Source organism: Numenius arquata, chromosome 7 (assembly GCF_964106895.1).
Source record: "Numenius arquata chromosome 7, bNumArq3.hap1.1, whole genome shotgun sequence".
NCBI lineage: Eukaryota > Metazoa > Chordata > Aves > Charadriiformes > Scolopacidae > Numenius > Numenius arquata.
Window position 1 is genome coordinate 35,487,388 of NC_133582.1, and position 15,733 is coordinate 35,503,120.

General features: G+C 44.9%; 1 protein-coding gene across 6 annotated transcripts in view; it reads right to left on the reverse strand.

The window, feature by feature from the left end:
* The window catches only part of PDE1C (phosphodiesterase 1C), a 334,640-nt gene that overhangs the window by 208,061 nt on the left and 110,846 nt on the right, over positions 1-15,733 (reverse strand). The window contains exons 1-2 of one of the 6 annotated variants that reach the window (XM_074150412.1): positions 7,981-8,118; positions 7,289-7,391 (exon numbers count right to left, since the gene is read on the reverse strand). The exons of 2 other annotated variants lie outside the window; for them this stretch is intronic. In XM_074150412.1, the coding sequence (XP_074006513.1) occupies positions 7,289-7,389 (101 nt within the window). In that variant the 5' untranslated portion in view covers positions 7,390-7,391; positions 7,981-8,118. Of the gene's footprint in view, positions 1-7,288; positions 7,467-7,980; positions 8,119-15,733 lie in introns of those variants that run through there. 3 more of the 6 variants (XM_074150408.1, XM_074150411.1, XM_074150409.1) reach the window with 3 other exon arrangements.

The window sequence follows — 15,733 nt, forward strand, 5'->3', positions numbered from 1 at the left end:
TGCAGAGGCCTGGAGCAGTTCTGAGTCTGCTGGAGGAAGGACTGTTGCTCAGCTACAATTCAAATTAACACTGTAGGAGAAAATTTTGCACAGTCACGGGGCTAAGCAACTTTTCTCAAGTCATTAATTACTTGGAAAACCTATCTTTTCAAAGAAACCAAAAAAAAAAATGCTCCAAAGATCAGGAACCAGATTCTAATTTCACCCCTGCAGATGTGACAGCAGCAATGAGGTCCTCCGCTCCAGTATTTACAGCAGAGTTCAGGAGATCAAAAACAGCCTTATGAACCCAAACAAGCCCTTCTAGAAAACCTCCACTTCATCCAGTCCCCCAGTGTTTTCAGAGCAATTTGCATCTGTAGGGGTATGCCTCACAGCTGCTATAGTGTTTTAATGGGTCAGCCCTAATAAGTGAACCTCAGTCGTCCCACATTCTACCAGTCAGGATCAGAGTCGGACCATTTCTAGTATTTTGAAGTGGGCTGAAGGGATTTTCTGATGCAACAAGGCAAGAGAGAATGGAAAAGGAAAATGTCACATGAATTGCAGGAAGGAAAAGAAACATACTAAATAAAAATCCTTTCAAGGACTGAGTTGGGTTTAATATAGTGTTTGAATCCCCCAAAAGCTGGCAGATTAGGAGATGAGCTGGCCTCACAGCCTTTAAAACGCGCGCGCACACACAGAGGATTTTTCAGTGCTGTCTTCCGTCGGGTTTTATTTCTTTCTGTATGGACTTCTATCCCACTAGGATGGTTTTAAGAAAGAATTCCAGAAAGAGACTCTTAATTTCCCTTTTACCCAAGGTTTAAATTCATCTTCCCCAAAATAACTTTTTTCATATCCTTGTTTCCTATGCAGGATTGAAAGCTTTATAGCAGTGATATTTGAAAAGCACTGAATTTAATATTACAAAGGGAACCCCCTTCTTCTACAACTGACTGTGGTCTTCTTTTTATGACTGCTGAAATCAAAATTGCTTTTTGGGCTGCAGGTATGATTCATTTGTACTACCTCCAGAAGAATAAAAGCTTTTTTATTATTATGGCAAAAACTAGAGAATGTATATTATTTCTTAGTCAACATTTTAGTATTGAACATGAAGTCTTCTTTCATTTGTTACCTACAGGATTCATCTATTGATTGAGGATTCAAATAAAAGTCACTGGGTGGAACAAAGTAAGGGAAAGACTGTGGCAAAATGTATCAGTTTACTGAATTACTACACCTCCAAACCCTGTATTTTTTAATTAACTTTTTCTGAATTTGCTGTTCTGCTATTTATTAGAATATATTCTCTCCTCTGTCCATTTGTCAGGCATGAGATTAGAGGCTGGCAGCACTTCTCCTGTTCCCCTTGCTCCTTCAAGGACCACACTGCAGGCAGTATAAAACAAGCTGTTGCGGGTTAGTCTAATGGTAAAATTCAGCCCGTCTTAACACTATGGGGAGAATAATATAATGGATCAACCAGACCCTGACAAACCTTAGAACTAGTTGAGTCATTCATACCCACAGAGTAGCTCACAGAATCTCTAGGCCAGGCTGGAGCACTGCTGCCTGCAGCACGTACCCAGCACCCACTCAACAGCCAGTAAAACCTGCTTAATCCTTCTAAGAATCATGACAACCTCAGGAAAAGTAAAATTCAGATCTAAGAGGCCTACAGAGAGGTTTCCTGACATGGTTCTCTGACAAATAATCCCTGCCTATGCTCATTAGGAAAGCCAAACAAGAAACAGGGTGGCAGCAGCTGTATTTAAATATGGTTGAAGGTAGCTCAGTTCTGCTCCCAGGATGAACAGGGCTTCAGTTTAAACCTAGACCCTCAGGACGTTCAGGAGAACCAAAACCAAAGACAGCCTGAGTGCCTCTCTCACCTCCAGAAATGAATTAGCATATTCATATTTTCCACTTAAAAACTGACAAATTTACACATTTCCTAACAAAGTGGTGCTTTCTGAGGGGCTTTTTTAACCTCTACTATCTGCTGCCAGCTAAAATATTTGGGGACCAAGCCCACTGTGTAGAGCGTACCTCTGGAATTGAAGGGAGCTCTCTGTTTCACTGTTTATGATGGCCACATAAATGAAAACGAAGCAAATCAGGGTACTGTCACTGGCAGAACCAGTTGTTCTGTATGTGACATTTTTCAATGAAGGAAACCTAAAAATACCCTAGACCGCATACAGATAAGACAGGGAAACGGGTAACTGAGCGGTGGCACTCTTAGCACTTGCTAGATCATCTTCAGTCATCAAGGCTCCATGTTTTCCCATTGATATCAGTTGCTACTTCACCATTTCCTTCAAGGACAAAGCTGGATCTTACACAAATGTTTGCACTGTGACCTCTTCACAGTCAATAGGATGCACGGTGCTTTGCAGAGGAAGCTGAGGATATGCCCTAAATGCTGAAATATTGTTCCAGATCTACAGCAAAACCATGAAGTTTTCAAAGACACTGATTTACACGTGTTTCTATCTTCTTTCCCCATCAGATTTCTTAGACCAATTCTACATTGACAGGGTTGAGAAGGAGAGTCCAAAAAATGAGTTCAAAATCAAGCATCCCGTTTGAGTCACAGTTCAGAGTTTGCTGCTGTTTGTAATGTCAACTTCAGCAGCATGAGGAAGTACTACACTACAAATGAAGGGATTTATTATGTATTTAGCAATTTAATATTATAATCCCAGCTACTGGGAAGAAGGTTAAAGTCCATTTTCTCTTCTCTCCTTCTGTAATGCTTAAAGCATTGCAGGGGCAGCAGCAGGTGCCAGTGATGGTGGTACTACTGCAGCTAGAAACCAAGGTTTTATTTTTCTGTATAAAAGCAACGAAAATCAAAACAAAAAGATCCCCAAGCTGGGTCTTCAGCTGCTGTGAACTAGCACATCTCTACTGAAATTAGCAAAGCTCTTTGGATATATGCCTCCCCATTCTTCAGTGCCGTCAGACATGACACCCAGTCCTAGCGCCGAAAAGGGCTTCAGTTATTTCTCTGTTCTTGAAAAGTGGGGAGGGAACTGAAGCCACTTCATGGAGCTTGAAGAGTCCTAATTAGCAGATGAGGCGTCAGTCCCACAGGTAGGGGTCCAAGTGCTAAAACAAGAACACTCCAACACAGGCACTAGTGGTCATGCCTCCTTAGAGAAACCGTCAGCTTGAAAAGCCTTGCAGTAATATTTTGGAATCAGGTCTCCAAACTCTGCTGCTAACGCTGCCCTGTGATGGGTCCCACCTAATCTTAATTGTTGTGTTTGGCAGAGCAGAAGGTCCTAAGCTTAGCAGAGTGAGTTATTACCAATGGTAGGGAAGTGGAGGACGCTCATATGTAACTCCTGCGTATACAGTGTCCGAGCCTGGAGCTGTGTAAGGCAAGTCTGAATAAAAGACTGCCTTCTGGACAGGATCCATGGAGCAAGGAAGACGGAACAGAGCAAGAGACTCAAGGCCCTTTTTCTGGCAGCAGCAGCTATTGAGAGCCATACGCAAACAATCAACACATCCTTAAGAAACAGCTTCTTGAAGGCTGAGCTTGTCAGCCTTCACGGGTGAGCACTGCTGGGAGTAAGAGGCAACATTCCAAAGGCAGGCCCCATGTGAGGACACAAATGGACATCCCTGCAGGACAGCAGCAGCCAAGGAACCGAGGAGATCTGCTCCTGAATTAAACACACGATAAGCAGGAGTGTGTGTATACACCAGGGGTGTGCAGGGGTGGCCCATCAGCAGCCAGGTTCTGAGAGTGCACATGTGCTTGTGGGGACAGGGAGGCATGGAGTGGTGGGGAGGCACCACTTGCTCCCAGAGGCATCCCTGGGAGGCAGGCAGCCCTCCGACAGCCAAGAGGGAAAGCCCTGTTTGTGATATCCCTGAAGGGATGTGAAGCTGCTCCAGTCCAATTCATTTATGGTGACGACGAAACTCGGAAGCGGGTCTGTTTCTGGGAGGTTCCTGCTGCAGGGAACACCAGTGCGTTCTTTCCCAGAGAAGACAGGACCCTGATGGCTGCGCATCTGGCATATGCAGCTGTTTTGCTGGAGTGAGGTCCTACAAGGGAAATCCAGAGTAAACCTGTCCCTGACATTTGGGCACAACATAAGAAAAAAGGGCAAAATTGTCAGTCGTCAACTTTCAAGATTTTCCCCAGAGAGTTTCATATATGTCTAATGGTACCTTCCCAGCAAACAGCTTATTCAGAAACCTCTTCTGAAAGTTTATTAATATTAAACCACTAAAATATTATTTTCTAAGCTGTGATTAAACCTAAATTAGTATCTAATAGGTCATGTATAAAAGACAAAAACATTTATTTCATAGAACCTCAGTTTGAGACATCCAAATATTTTGCCACAGATAACTTACTGCCCAGTGAGACAATTTATCCCGTTCCTTTAGACCTGAGAAAACGTTATGGGTCCACTGACTTGATTCTCCTATAAATTGCTGCATAGAATCATTAAGGCATGAATACGTATATGTCAAGTAAAAACATTTCAGTAATGTTATTTCATTAGTATTTTAGCTCATTCTTTAACAATAAAAGCAAAAGGAACCTGTAGGTGGCCTAAGGACCATCGCCTCATACTGCTATCCTTACAAAGCAAGCGGACTGTCCTGACCAAGAAGCCATGTCTTAGAAAGATACATAAGGAAAAGGAGAAAGAAATCCTTCCACTCCACTCCAGGGGCAAATCCAGCATCATGTCTGGCTCCTACAGCAACACGCCACTGATGTTGCAACAGGCACCTGGCTTCAGCCTCACGAAAACCTGCCCTTCGCACGCTGTCCAAAAGACCTTGAAAATGCACACCTCATGCCCAGACCTCCAAAGGGCAACCATCCTGTGCGACAGAACTGTACCGGGCACACGGCAAAAAAAGCCCTCCACAGACTTGCTTAAGCAGAAAACACACTACATTAGGGGAGTCTGAAAAGAGCCTCAGCTCAACCACCCCTTTGCAGCCTTTGGGTTTCCATTCCTTTCAAACCAAGTAGGCTGAGATGAGGTGAAAATTAAAAGATCCCCTTTCCCCGCCCCCTGGAAAAGCCAGGTATTGCAAGAGGTGATGGATGTTGGTTTGCCCACTGAGTCGCTGTGAGTAAACACACCAGCTGGCATTGGGGGTGGGAAAACGGGGAAGAAGGCACCAGAGTTGCCGCAGGTGGAGTCCTACCAAGGAGATGTCCAACCCAATGCTGAGCACCTGAGACTGTTTAAATCATCACAGCCCTTCTGGTTTAAGAAGGGTGTCAGTGACATACTGGGTATCTGCCTGCTGCAGACTGTAACTCTGGGGGTGGTTTCAGCCAGCAGTGCCCTCTTTCTCCCTACCTGTATAATACTGCTCTGGTAGCACTGTTGTGATTTACAACTAATCCCTGTGTGATACCTCTGTCAGTGCACCAGAGGCAGGGGCGAGAGACGTCTTCAAGTCGTGTTTGATCTCTCCAGCCTGAAGCATCTTCTTTAAGAGTTAATTAAGATGGCTGTGCACATCTAATTGTTCTTACACAAACCGGCATGCATAAAAATGGACAAGAAAAACCATGAAACACGATGCCAAACCTCAGTCTGCAACCAGTTTGTCTAAGTGTGTATGCCTGTGCTAAAAGCCTCCATGTAATGTCTGGGAATTGAAAGTGTTCTACATTCTTTAATTAGAGCAGAACACATTTCAGTTTTCACCTTGTGATCAAGAATTCTACAAGAAAACCCAAACCTATCTCCACTTTAGGCAAAGAAATCCTGAAACTCCGAAGGAGAAAGGATGTGTTTGTTACACCTGCTGCCAACAGAGAGGGCTATACTGAAAAACAGCCTGAGGTTTAGTTATTACATATCTAGAATAAATCTTACAGTTTTGCCACATTTCCAAAAGATGGAAGAAAACAGAACTTGATGCATAAAATGCGGACGCTGCCTTGCAGCAGGACAGACGCTGAACTACAATTGCTGCTGAAGAATTATCTACGAACTTCAGGTGGAATCCGAATCAGCATGCTCCTAAACACCATATTATACAGAAATTCAAGGACTCCTAATACTACAGCATGTCATAGACTCGAAGAGGGTTTGTTTTGTGTGGCTGTTCTGTTTGGAAGGCTTACAAGACAGCTGTCTTCTACTTTGATTAAGTTCCTTCACAAAACAGGCTTCCTGGAGTGATGCCTTGAAAGAAATACATATTCATGTACGTCTCTTAAACTGCTTGAAACACTACAGAAGTTTTGGATATGCTTTACAAATATGGCATCACTGCTCACACAAAAAAAAAAACACTCAAAGAGCAACTCAAGTTTAACTTGGACCCAATGTTTTCAGTTATTAGTCTACCCTTCTTATGTTTTCTTGCTTTTGTTATTTCCTAGCCTCCTTGCCCCCTTCCCTTTCCCCTTTCCCTTGAGAGCTGAAATTTTAATAACTCTAACATGTGAGGCTGAAGAAAAAAAAAAACCAAACAACAGTTCTGAACACGGGGGGGATGCAGCTTAACATGGTAATGCTCCTCTTAGCCTTGGCCAAAAAACAATGGGCAAATAAATGCTTTGCTGCCAGTAATGGATCTTATTGCTGGCAGACAGTATTTTACATACTGAGAATCTGAAAAAGATGCCAGACATTGACTCTAAATAAGCTACGCAAACTCTACACCCTATAAACTTTTACTTTTCTGCAGTGCCAAGTTCTTCTTTAAGCACAGTTACTTTTTTCCTACTCAAGAGGCAGCATCCCATCATTTCATGGCAAGTCAGGCTTAATGTCTAAATTAATAAGTACAATCCAATCTGTGAAAGAAGAATTTGCTGCTGTTAGAAATGTTTTCCAATTGTGCCTTCTTGCCTGTTTTGTCCTTATTAACCACATCAGTGCCAGAAATGGTGTATGTTTACAGAGCAAAAAAAAAGTCTTCTGTACGTTGCATCTAAGGGTGAGATTACTGAAAACACAGGATCCAATTAAGTACCATTCAGGCTATAACAAAACTTTTCCAGTATAGTAGCTAAAGTCATTAGCATCTCACTAACTGCTTATATCTTACAATGCCTCATTAATGACATTTCTACATTCCCCCTGGAAAATGTTTGTTCAATGTAACAAGCAGTTCAATTTAACGGAGCAAATGGATCTTCTGCAAAGATTAAGTCACTGTATTTATGGAGAACAGGTGTGGAAACTCCTGGGAGATTGTGAAGGTACCAGCAAGAAAGCAAAAAAGTGCTACAATAATTTTGACAATGGGAGGAAACGGGAGAAGGATATGGAAAAAAAGTACTACTTACAAGCCTCGGAGACGAAGCCAGATTTTCTCTATTTGCTCTGGCTGTAGGTATTTCAGAGAGTTGCTCTCAAATTCTTCGATTTCCTTAGTCGGTGACTCCATAGCTGCAGGTTACAGCTTTGGTTAAAGCTCGGGGAGGACGGATGCTGCCCCCCAACACACGCTCACGCTCCACCTTTAACGCTGCCCGGGAGCGGCCAACATTTTTGGCAGCCACTTCTCCTCCCTCCCTGCCTCCCTCCCTCCCTGCCAGCGGGGCTGCCCGGGCAGCCCTCCAGCCCCCAGGTATGCGCGGGGGGCAGCTGCCCCAGCACCCCACCATCCTCAGGCTGACCCAGGGGATTAGAGGCTCCTCTCCACATTGAAAGCCACATGGATTTTTTATTATTTTTTTTCCCCCTCAACCCCCCCCCCCCCTTTTTTTTTGTCTTTTTTATACAATAAGCCAAGGATACAATCAGTAATACCGGCTGAGGGATCTTTATCCAGGGAGGAGGGGAGGAAAATTCCTTGCTGACAACTGAGCTGCTGCATGGGCAGTGGGGCGGCTGCGCGGGTCCCAGGGCCACACGCTGCCCATGAGGTTGCCCGGCCACCGTCCCCAGGCAAGTGGCAGCCCACGGTCCCGCCGGCCTCGCTCCCCCCAGCCCTGGCGTGATTTATTTTATCTTTTTTTTTTTTTCCCCCACTTACCAGCGGTGCTGCCGACAGGCTCAAAACCTGACAACTGAGGAAAAAGTCGTCTGTCAGCATAGCCCAGGCACGGCTTCGCTCTCCGACTCCCTCTCCCCAGCACACACACACACAAACACAGGCACGGGAGGGAGAAAGGCTGACTCTGATGAAAAATCCAACCAAGCCAAACCATTTAAAAAAAAAAAAGGGGGGGGGGGGAAGGGTAAATTACAGAAAGTGAGCGACTCACTCCTGGCAAACAGCCATCTGCTTCATTGCTGCCAGCCTGCCTCCCTGAGAGACAGACACGCAGCACGGGCTGTAAGGCTTCAACTGGGGCAAAACCCACTTTCAAAATAAATAAATCAGTAAAGCACCGTTGCCTAAAGCATCCCAAAACACAGTGGGGGAGGTCCATAAACTGAAGACAGACCAAGCCCAACATGTTAGTCACAGATATATCGACGCCTTTGAATAAGAACCACAAACAATCCATTAAAAGACTTCACATTATTCATAATGCATGAGGCTTGGAACAGGACCTATGGATCAAGCGCAAGAGGTTTGCACAGGGGAGGTTAAAACCTAGTTCTGCAACAGGATGCCTGCCTCCGGGTCCCCTGAAGCACCCCCAGACCGACCCCAGCAGGGACCAAGAGACAAGGCATCCCTCTCTACACCTGCAGGGTTCCTGCCCTGGGCAGGAGGCAGGACAGGGATTTCCTTCATCGCATCTACCCGATCAACCACCTCCCAAACTCTGTCAAGACCCCCTGCGTGCATCTCTTTAGGTAAGGTTATTGATGTGGTGCTTTCAGCTGAAGACACTAAAGCAGAGGAAAAATAACTGTCAAAACGTTGTCCTCGCCCTAACGTGTCCTGTCACATATTGCAAAGGTTGCCTCTTGAGAAGCAGAGCCTGCAACAGAGGAGTTTGTCGTGTGAGGGAAGACGGGCTCCAGTCAAAATACGCTCACTGGTGATGACTTCCAGCTCCAGTTGTGCCAGTCCACACACTGACAACCCGAGTACCTCGTTTAAAATGAAGAATGCATTAATTAGCCTAATTCAGTAAGCCCCTGTTTAAAGGACTTCAATCAATTTTCAGTCATGTAACTTGACTACTTCAAAACCCAGCCAGGCAAAGTAAAACCAGACCATCCTCTCTGCACGGAGATTATCCTACCCCATGGGTAAAAAAAATAAAATTGCAGATGTATACATCTATGCAAAATCAGTGGGATTTCTGCTTTGGGATCTGTTGTGTGCAAGAGGGCATGTAACTAGGCTCAGGCTCTGAACCTGCGCTGATGAGTTTGTGCAACGATTTACCAATTCACTCTCTCGTTCCTGCATAGTCAAGAGTGTTTTTCATACACAGGAAAACTAGAAGACTTGCATCCATTAATGCAAAAGGCACTTTTCACCAGCGACGGGTGATAGAGTTAAAAAAAGCTTTGAGGTAAAACCACAAATCTTTAAACTTTTCTTCCAAATTAGAAAAAGTGCCAGGGTTCATTATAATTCCAGTGAAATTAGACACTGCTCCATCAAAAGCTACACTGTATTGATAGAAAGAGAACAGGCTATCCTGAATTAAAGCTTACATTATTAGAGTTTCACCAACTTTGTGGCACTTTCGACCTTCTCAGTGAGATGACCCAGCCTTACCGATTCCCCAGGAAGACCCAGAAGCTCAGCCACGTTTCACAGGTGACAGGTAATCATTTCCCTACTCTTCATCTCAGTGTCTCCACCTGAGAACCAGCACAGCGTTGCCACCTGCCTACAGGGAGGATGGCACGTTCCACTGGTGAGGAGGAGGAGACTGTAAGAGCAAGGCATTATTGTCCTTCGTTATTTCTGTATCATTTGGCCAACATGCAAACAATACGCATTTGATACTAGACTTCCATAAGGCACCCCATCCCGTTTAAGGAAACCCTTTGTAGCTTTTATTATTCACACAAATCAATACAGAGATGCTGAGATTTCTGTTTTGCTGTAGGAGGCAAAGCTCCCTCAATCTTAGCTCCTACGGGTTTTAGATATTTTAAAAAAAAAACCCTCACGCGAAATCCAGAGGCAGGTATTCAATCCCATGGACACGTGGCCTACCACAGTTAGATAAAGCAACTGGCAGGAAAAAAATCCCTACTTACACTTCATTTTTTCCTGTATACCTCTTTCAAGTCTATTGCCGGATGCACAGAATTGCATTTTTCCCGTTCGGGTTTAGTCAGGAGTATTTTCCATGAAGTTTCATTTTTACCAGAAATCATCGTTGGAACAGAAATGTATTACCGACACGTCACAACCCATACATTTTTTAAATAACATTTTCCCTTGAAACAATAAATGTATCAGCTCAAGTTTACGAGTAAAATATAAGTCAACAACAGTCTGATGCTGGTGTACCCTGGATGTCTGTACCTCAGCCATATGTTATCCATTTAAGCAGTGACTCATTCTTTTCCTCAGCAATAATCAACCAGTTGAGATTAGCAGAACCCAGGTACCTTTCACCTTCACCATGTTATTATTTACTATGCAAATGATACCTTTAAATTACCCGATAGTGCCAGAAAGAATACATACATAATGACAGAAGATAAAAAGTTATGAAGGAAAGCAAAAAAAAATATTTTCTGCTGATATATGAAAGCAAATAGAGAGGGAAGAGACTAAGAATTAAAGGAAAGTTACTATGGACTGCAGAAATATCAGAAAAATCATTAACTAGTGTCCTGAAGACAGTCATGCGGGGAAGATATATCGGGCAGGCAAAGATAGCAAGGTGGAGAGAAGAAAAAAGAAAACGATGAGATTCTGTGCCAGGCTAGGATACACCCACAGATTTGAAGAACTAAACTAATATTGAGTGGATCCTGTTAAAAAGGTGATACAGGAGAACTTAGATATCCTCCCAGCCTTGAATGGTGCATGGCCTTTTGTTTCACTGTATTTTGACCTCCAAGAGTCTTTGAGATCATAAGCTGTGGACTCACAAGGACAGTGCATTCTGATAGCTAATTGTAAAAACAAATAAAACCGGGAAGTTGAGGCAGGAGCCAAATCAGGAGAATGCAAACAGAAATGCCATTGCACTCAACCGCTGAGGAAACTGAGAGCTGGACCAATATGATGTCAGGGTAATGATTTTTATAGGAATTATGGGCAAGAGATAGGGTTTGCAGCATTTGCAGGAAACAAGGTGATACATAAAACATGAACTGGGAGAGGAAAAAGCATTGGCAAGAGCGACACCAGCATCGGAGGCTGTGGCAGTAAATGCAAAGTCTAAAGGCAGCCACAGAGGAATCGGGAATGTGTCCGAGGATGCTGCTCCTGCCAAAGGCAAACATTTTTACAGTTATGACACTTAGCTGAAGGAAGTTGAGACAAAGACACTGGTTTATCTGCTCAGTGCAGGCAGAGATGGCACTGACGAGATAGTCATGACACAAGGTGGCCTCCTGCCCCGCTTGCTTTAGTGCTGTGACACAAGTTGGAGCTGGGGTAGGAGAGAGGTCCCTAATGAGATCCCACACAGCAGCACCACTGCAGCAACAAAATAAAAGAAGCTATTAGCAAGAGTGTCTCCCCTTCGGTTCCCGTTACCTCTCCATTTGGCTTTGCCTCATATAGAAGACTAGACAAAAAGTCCTTTGGGACTTCCTAAAAACAAAGTTTCCTTCTTTCTTTAACAAAATTTTACAGTACAATAACTCTTTTTTTTTCCTCCCACAACAGCAGAAACTCCAAAAATTAATTAGAGGCAATGAGGAATTCCCGGAAGCTGAAGCACCACGAAGATCCTACCTGCTAGCTGGGTGCGTTGCACCTCAGACACTTAGCACCTCAGCTAGTCTGTTGTCGCCTGTGCTCTGGAGAAGGTCACCTCATCCTTGCAATGGTATCCAACTACAGTGCCAGGCTGGATGGGGCTTGGAGCAACCTGCTCTAGTGGGAGGTGTCCCTGCCCATGGCAGGGGGGTTGGAACTCGATGATCTTTAAGGTCCCTTCCAACTCTAACTATTCTGTGATTCTATGATTCTATGCCTGCAGCGCCAGGTCCAGGGAGGGTCTGTGAAGTACTTATAGATTCATAGATTCATAGATTGGTCCAGGCCAGAAGGGACCTCCAAAGGTCATCTAGTCCGACCTCCCCGCAGTCAGCAGGGACACCCCCAACTAGACCAGGTTGCCCAGGGCCTCGTCGAGCTTCACCTTGAATATCTCCAGGGAAGGGGCCTCAACCACCTCCCTGGGCAACCTGTTCCAGTGTTCCACCACCCTCATGGTAAAGAATTTTTTCCTAATATCCAATCTAAATCTCCCCTTCTCCAACTTAAAGCCATTGCCCCTCGTCCTGTCACTGCAGGCCTTTGTAAACAGACCCTCCCCAGCCTTCCTGTAGGCCCCCCTCAGGTACTGGAAGGCCGCTATGAGGTCTCCCCGGAGCCTCCTTTTCTCCAAGCTGAACAACCCCAGCTCCCTCAGTCTGTCCTCATAAGAGAGGTGCTCCAGCCCCCTGATCATTTTGGTGGCCCTCCTCTGGACCCGCTCCATCAGGTCCATGTCCTTTCTATATTGAGGGCTCCAGACCTGCACACAGTACTCCAGGTGAGGGCTCACCAGAGCAGAGTACTTGATGTTGATTTTCAGAAAGCTGGTTGTTTAATGAATGTTACCCTTCCCATTGCCAGGTGCTAAATTTTATCAGCCATCAGCTCCAACTAGTTTAAATCCTTTCCTAGGAGTAGTTCTTAAGGAGTTACCCAGGTATAACACTGCTGCAATTGTTAACCGTCCTCAGTTCTCTGCAACTGAGTGAAATCCTCAAATATAGCCAGCAAGCAGCTGAGTTAACTCAGGACACGTTCAAGGAAAAGAGACAAGTTATGAGGGGTAAAAGCATGAATAATTCCCCAGATGGTCCTCTTTCCTCTTGTGCGTTACAAAGGACAACCCAGTATGTTTGCTTGAACCTCTTTTGAATGACACAAAGAACCTTGGCGAGCATCCACAGTGAGCAGTTTTCCAAGAGGAGCGAAGACACCCGTACCAGCTTGGGGCATCCTGTCTGCTTACGCTGCTCCTGCAGTGAGCATGGAATACAGCCTTATTCTTCACTGCCTGTACTGCTTGCTGTCACACTGATGCCCGTCGCTGAACAGGCAGCGTGTTGCCCGTGTCACTGCCTTTCAGTGGCGAGTAAAGTAGTTACAGCACATGATGTCTTTCTTTCCGCCCATCTGATTTTAAGGTACAGAGGGAGTAACAGGAAGGAATAGGAATGCAGGGCACTGGTATCACCATGTCTGAGCTCAAGTTTGGGATTCCTTTGCTTGTTTAAGTCCTGTCGGTCTCATTTTGTAATAGGTGTCAGCAAGAAGGCAAACACCAGGACAGTGGCTATAGAATGTTACGACTTGTCCCATCAGTATTTGCCATCAGCACGTATCATCTTGCTTGCCTTGTCCTTAAACTGATGGCTTACTTCATGGTGAGCAAGAGTAGCTTCCAAAAGGAGTTCACAGGCTGAGCAAACAGCACTGTTTGAGCTCTCGCAGTTGCGTTGCTGCACAGAGGCAATGAGTCACGGGCGCGGGGCGAAGTCCAGCTCCAGAAGGCAGGAATGGCACCTTCTGGTTCACTCCATTTAAAGTGCTTGACTATTATGACCATCATTTGACAGAGGCAGCAGTAAGCCACCTCCCTCAAAGGAGAGCTCAGGTGAGGCAAAGCCCAGCTGCCTGTTGGAGACACCCGTGTCCCAGCCTCTGGCAGGTGAAGGCTGTGCTGGGAGCACAGGCAGCGCTGTGTCCTTGGGAGATGCAAGAGGGATCCAGGACACAACGGTTGCCTTCAAACAAGTTCTAGCCCAAGGCAGAGACTGGATTTCCCTCTGCTGCCCTGTTACCTGGCACAAGGTCCAGGGCAGGAGGACTCCTCCCTGAGCCCTGGAAGCAGCTTTCTTGCCTCCTCCACTTGCCTTTGGGAGAGGAGCCGGGACACCTGCCCCGCACAGCTTTTGCGTGCTCCTTTCAGCAAAGGATGAAGAGCAACATGGAGACCCCAGGTAGTCCCAACAAGCCCTACACCGGCCTCCTCCTTTATCACAGCACATAGATTTGGGCAACGGGAGGCTTCACCCTATTTACCTCTCCTTCCTCAGTCCAGGACCATACTTGCATTCACGATAAAAGCCTCTTGACTGAGTCCTGTGCAGGAAGGATCTTAATTACAGGTAATTCTCCTTCCTTACCAAGTGCACTGTTCTGCAGGACTGCTGATGCAGGAAGGTGCTGCCGAGACGCAGCAGAGAGGTGCTAAAAGGTAGCTGAGGAGGGTAGTGTCTGCAATGAGCCTCCGGGAGGGCAGGCATCTCCGCAAAACAGACAAAATACCAGGGCATGCAGAAGTAGGTCTGCCTTTCTCAGGGCGATGGTACAGGTACTTCATACATGGGTACCACTGTACCTCTGTCATAACCTCTGCCACCTCTGTCATAACCACGTGGCTGTAAACTGGGCTCTGCCCTCAGATAAAACTCCCCAACAACAACTTTCCTTAAAGGCACCTGCTGTTACTTTCTTTTATTTTTTAAGCAAAGACTAGAAAAAGAGTGGGAAAGTCCAGAGTCCTCCTTGCAGACTTCCCCGGAGCTGCGTGGGGATAGCGGTAACATTTAAAATGCTCACTGAGACACATTTGAAAACGCCTCCAAGTCTGATGGAAATGACACTTCAGCAAGCACGAGTGAACTGGAGCAATAATTTCAAAGAGTCAGATTGCTGAAGCTTTTGCTGGACTGCAGCAAAACCAGCTGAGCTACCGCATCCTGAAAGGGCGGCGTGGGGCGCTGGGAGCATGCTGAAACGTCACCTACTGCTATTCCTACACATTGCCTGTGTGAACATGCATTTTCTCCCCTCGATTAATCCGATTTGACAGAAAGAAAGCTTCAAGCATTATAGCAAGTTCTATAATTAGTACGACAACAATGTATTCATATGTCCGTTCATGCATAAATAATCCAGAATATATTTTATTCTCTTACCACTACTGGCTCCAACCAAAATTGCAGCAGAGTATTTGCCTTGGCTTTCGTTATCGCGTGTCTGAGTCTGGATCTCTGAACTTCAGTTATAGCAAACACTGTGATGAGTCTGCCAGTACCATATTCCAAAATATTATGCTAATACTATACTCAAACAGTTTGTAAAACACTGACATTTCTGCTAGTTCTGCTAATGCCAAAATAAGCTGGGCAGATTTTGCTCAGTCTTTATCCTAGCAGGAAAAAAAGTTTCCTGCTCATTTTCAGTTAAGAACAATTTTGGTTTTTTGGGATGGGTTTAAGAGGAGGGGAAGGGGATCAGCTGTATCACTGAATTGCATTTATACTATTAATTCTTCATGTTGAACTATAAGAGTTTGGTTGGAAAATATTTAGACATTGCAGCTGACTTGTATGCATTTTTGAGAAAAATCAGAATTACAGTACTCTGTCCTGAGCTTCAGAAGGTTGAACTACAAGGAAGGTAACCGTTGTGCTGTGTATGAAGAGTTAATAAAAAAATCATGAGACTCAAGAAAGTGAATAAATCAGACAATTCATCTAATAGCATAATTAACTCTGTCACACTTCACTACAAAATAGATGGTAGTGAACAGAATTACTTGTACCTGATTCAGCTTTTGGCTGCTGAAAAAGCATTAATATTCACCTAAACGCTAAGCATTTTTGATAGCAAGAAACTG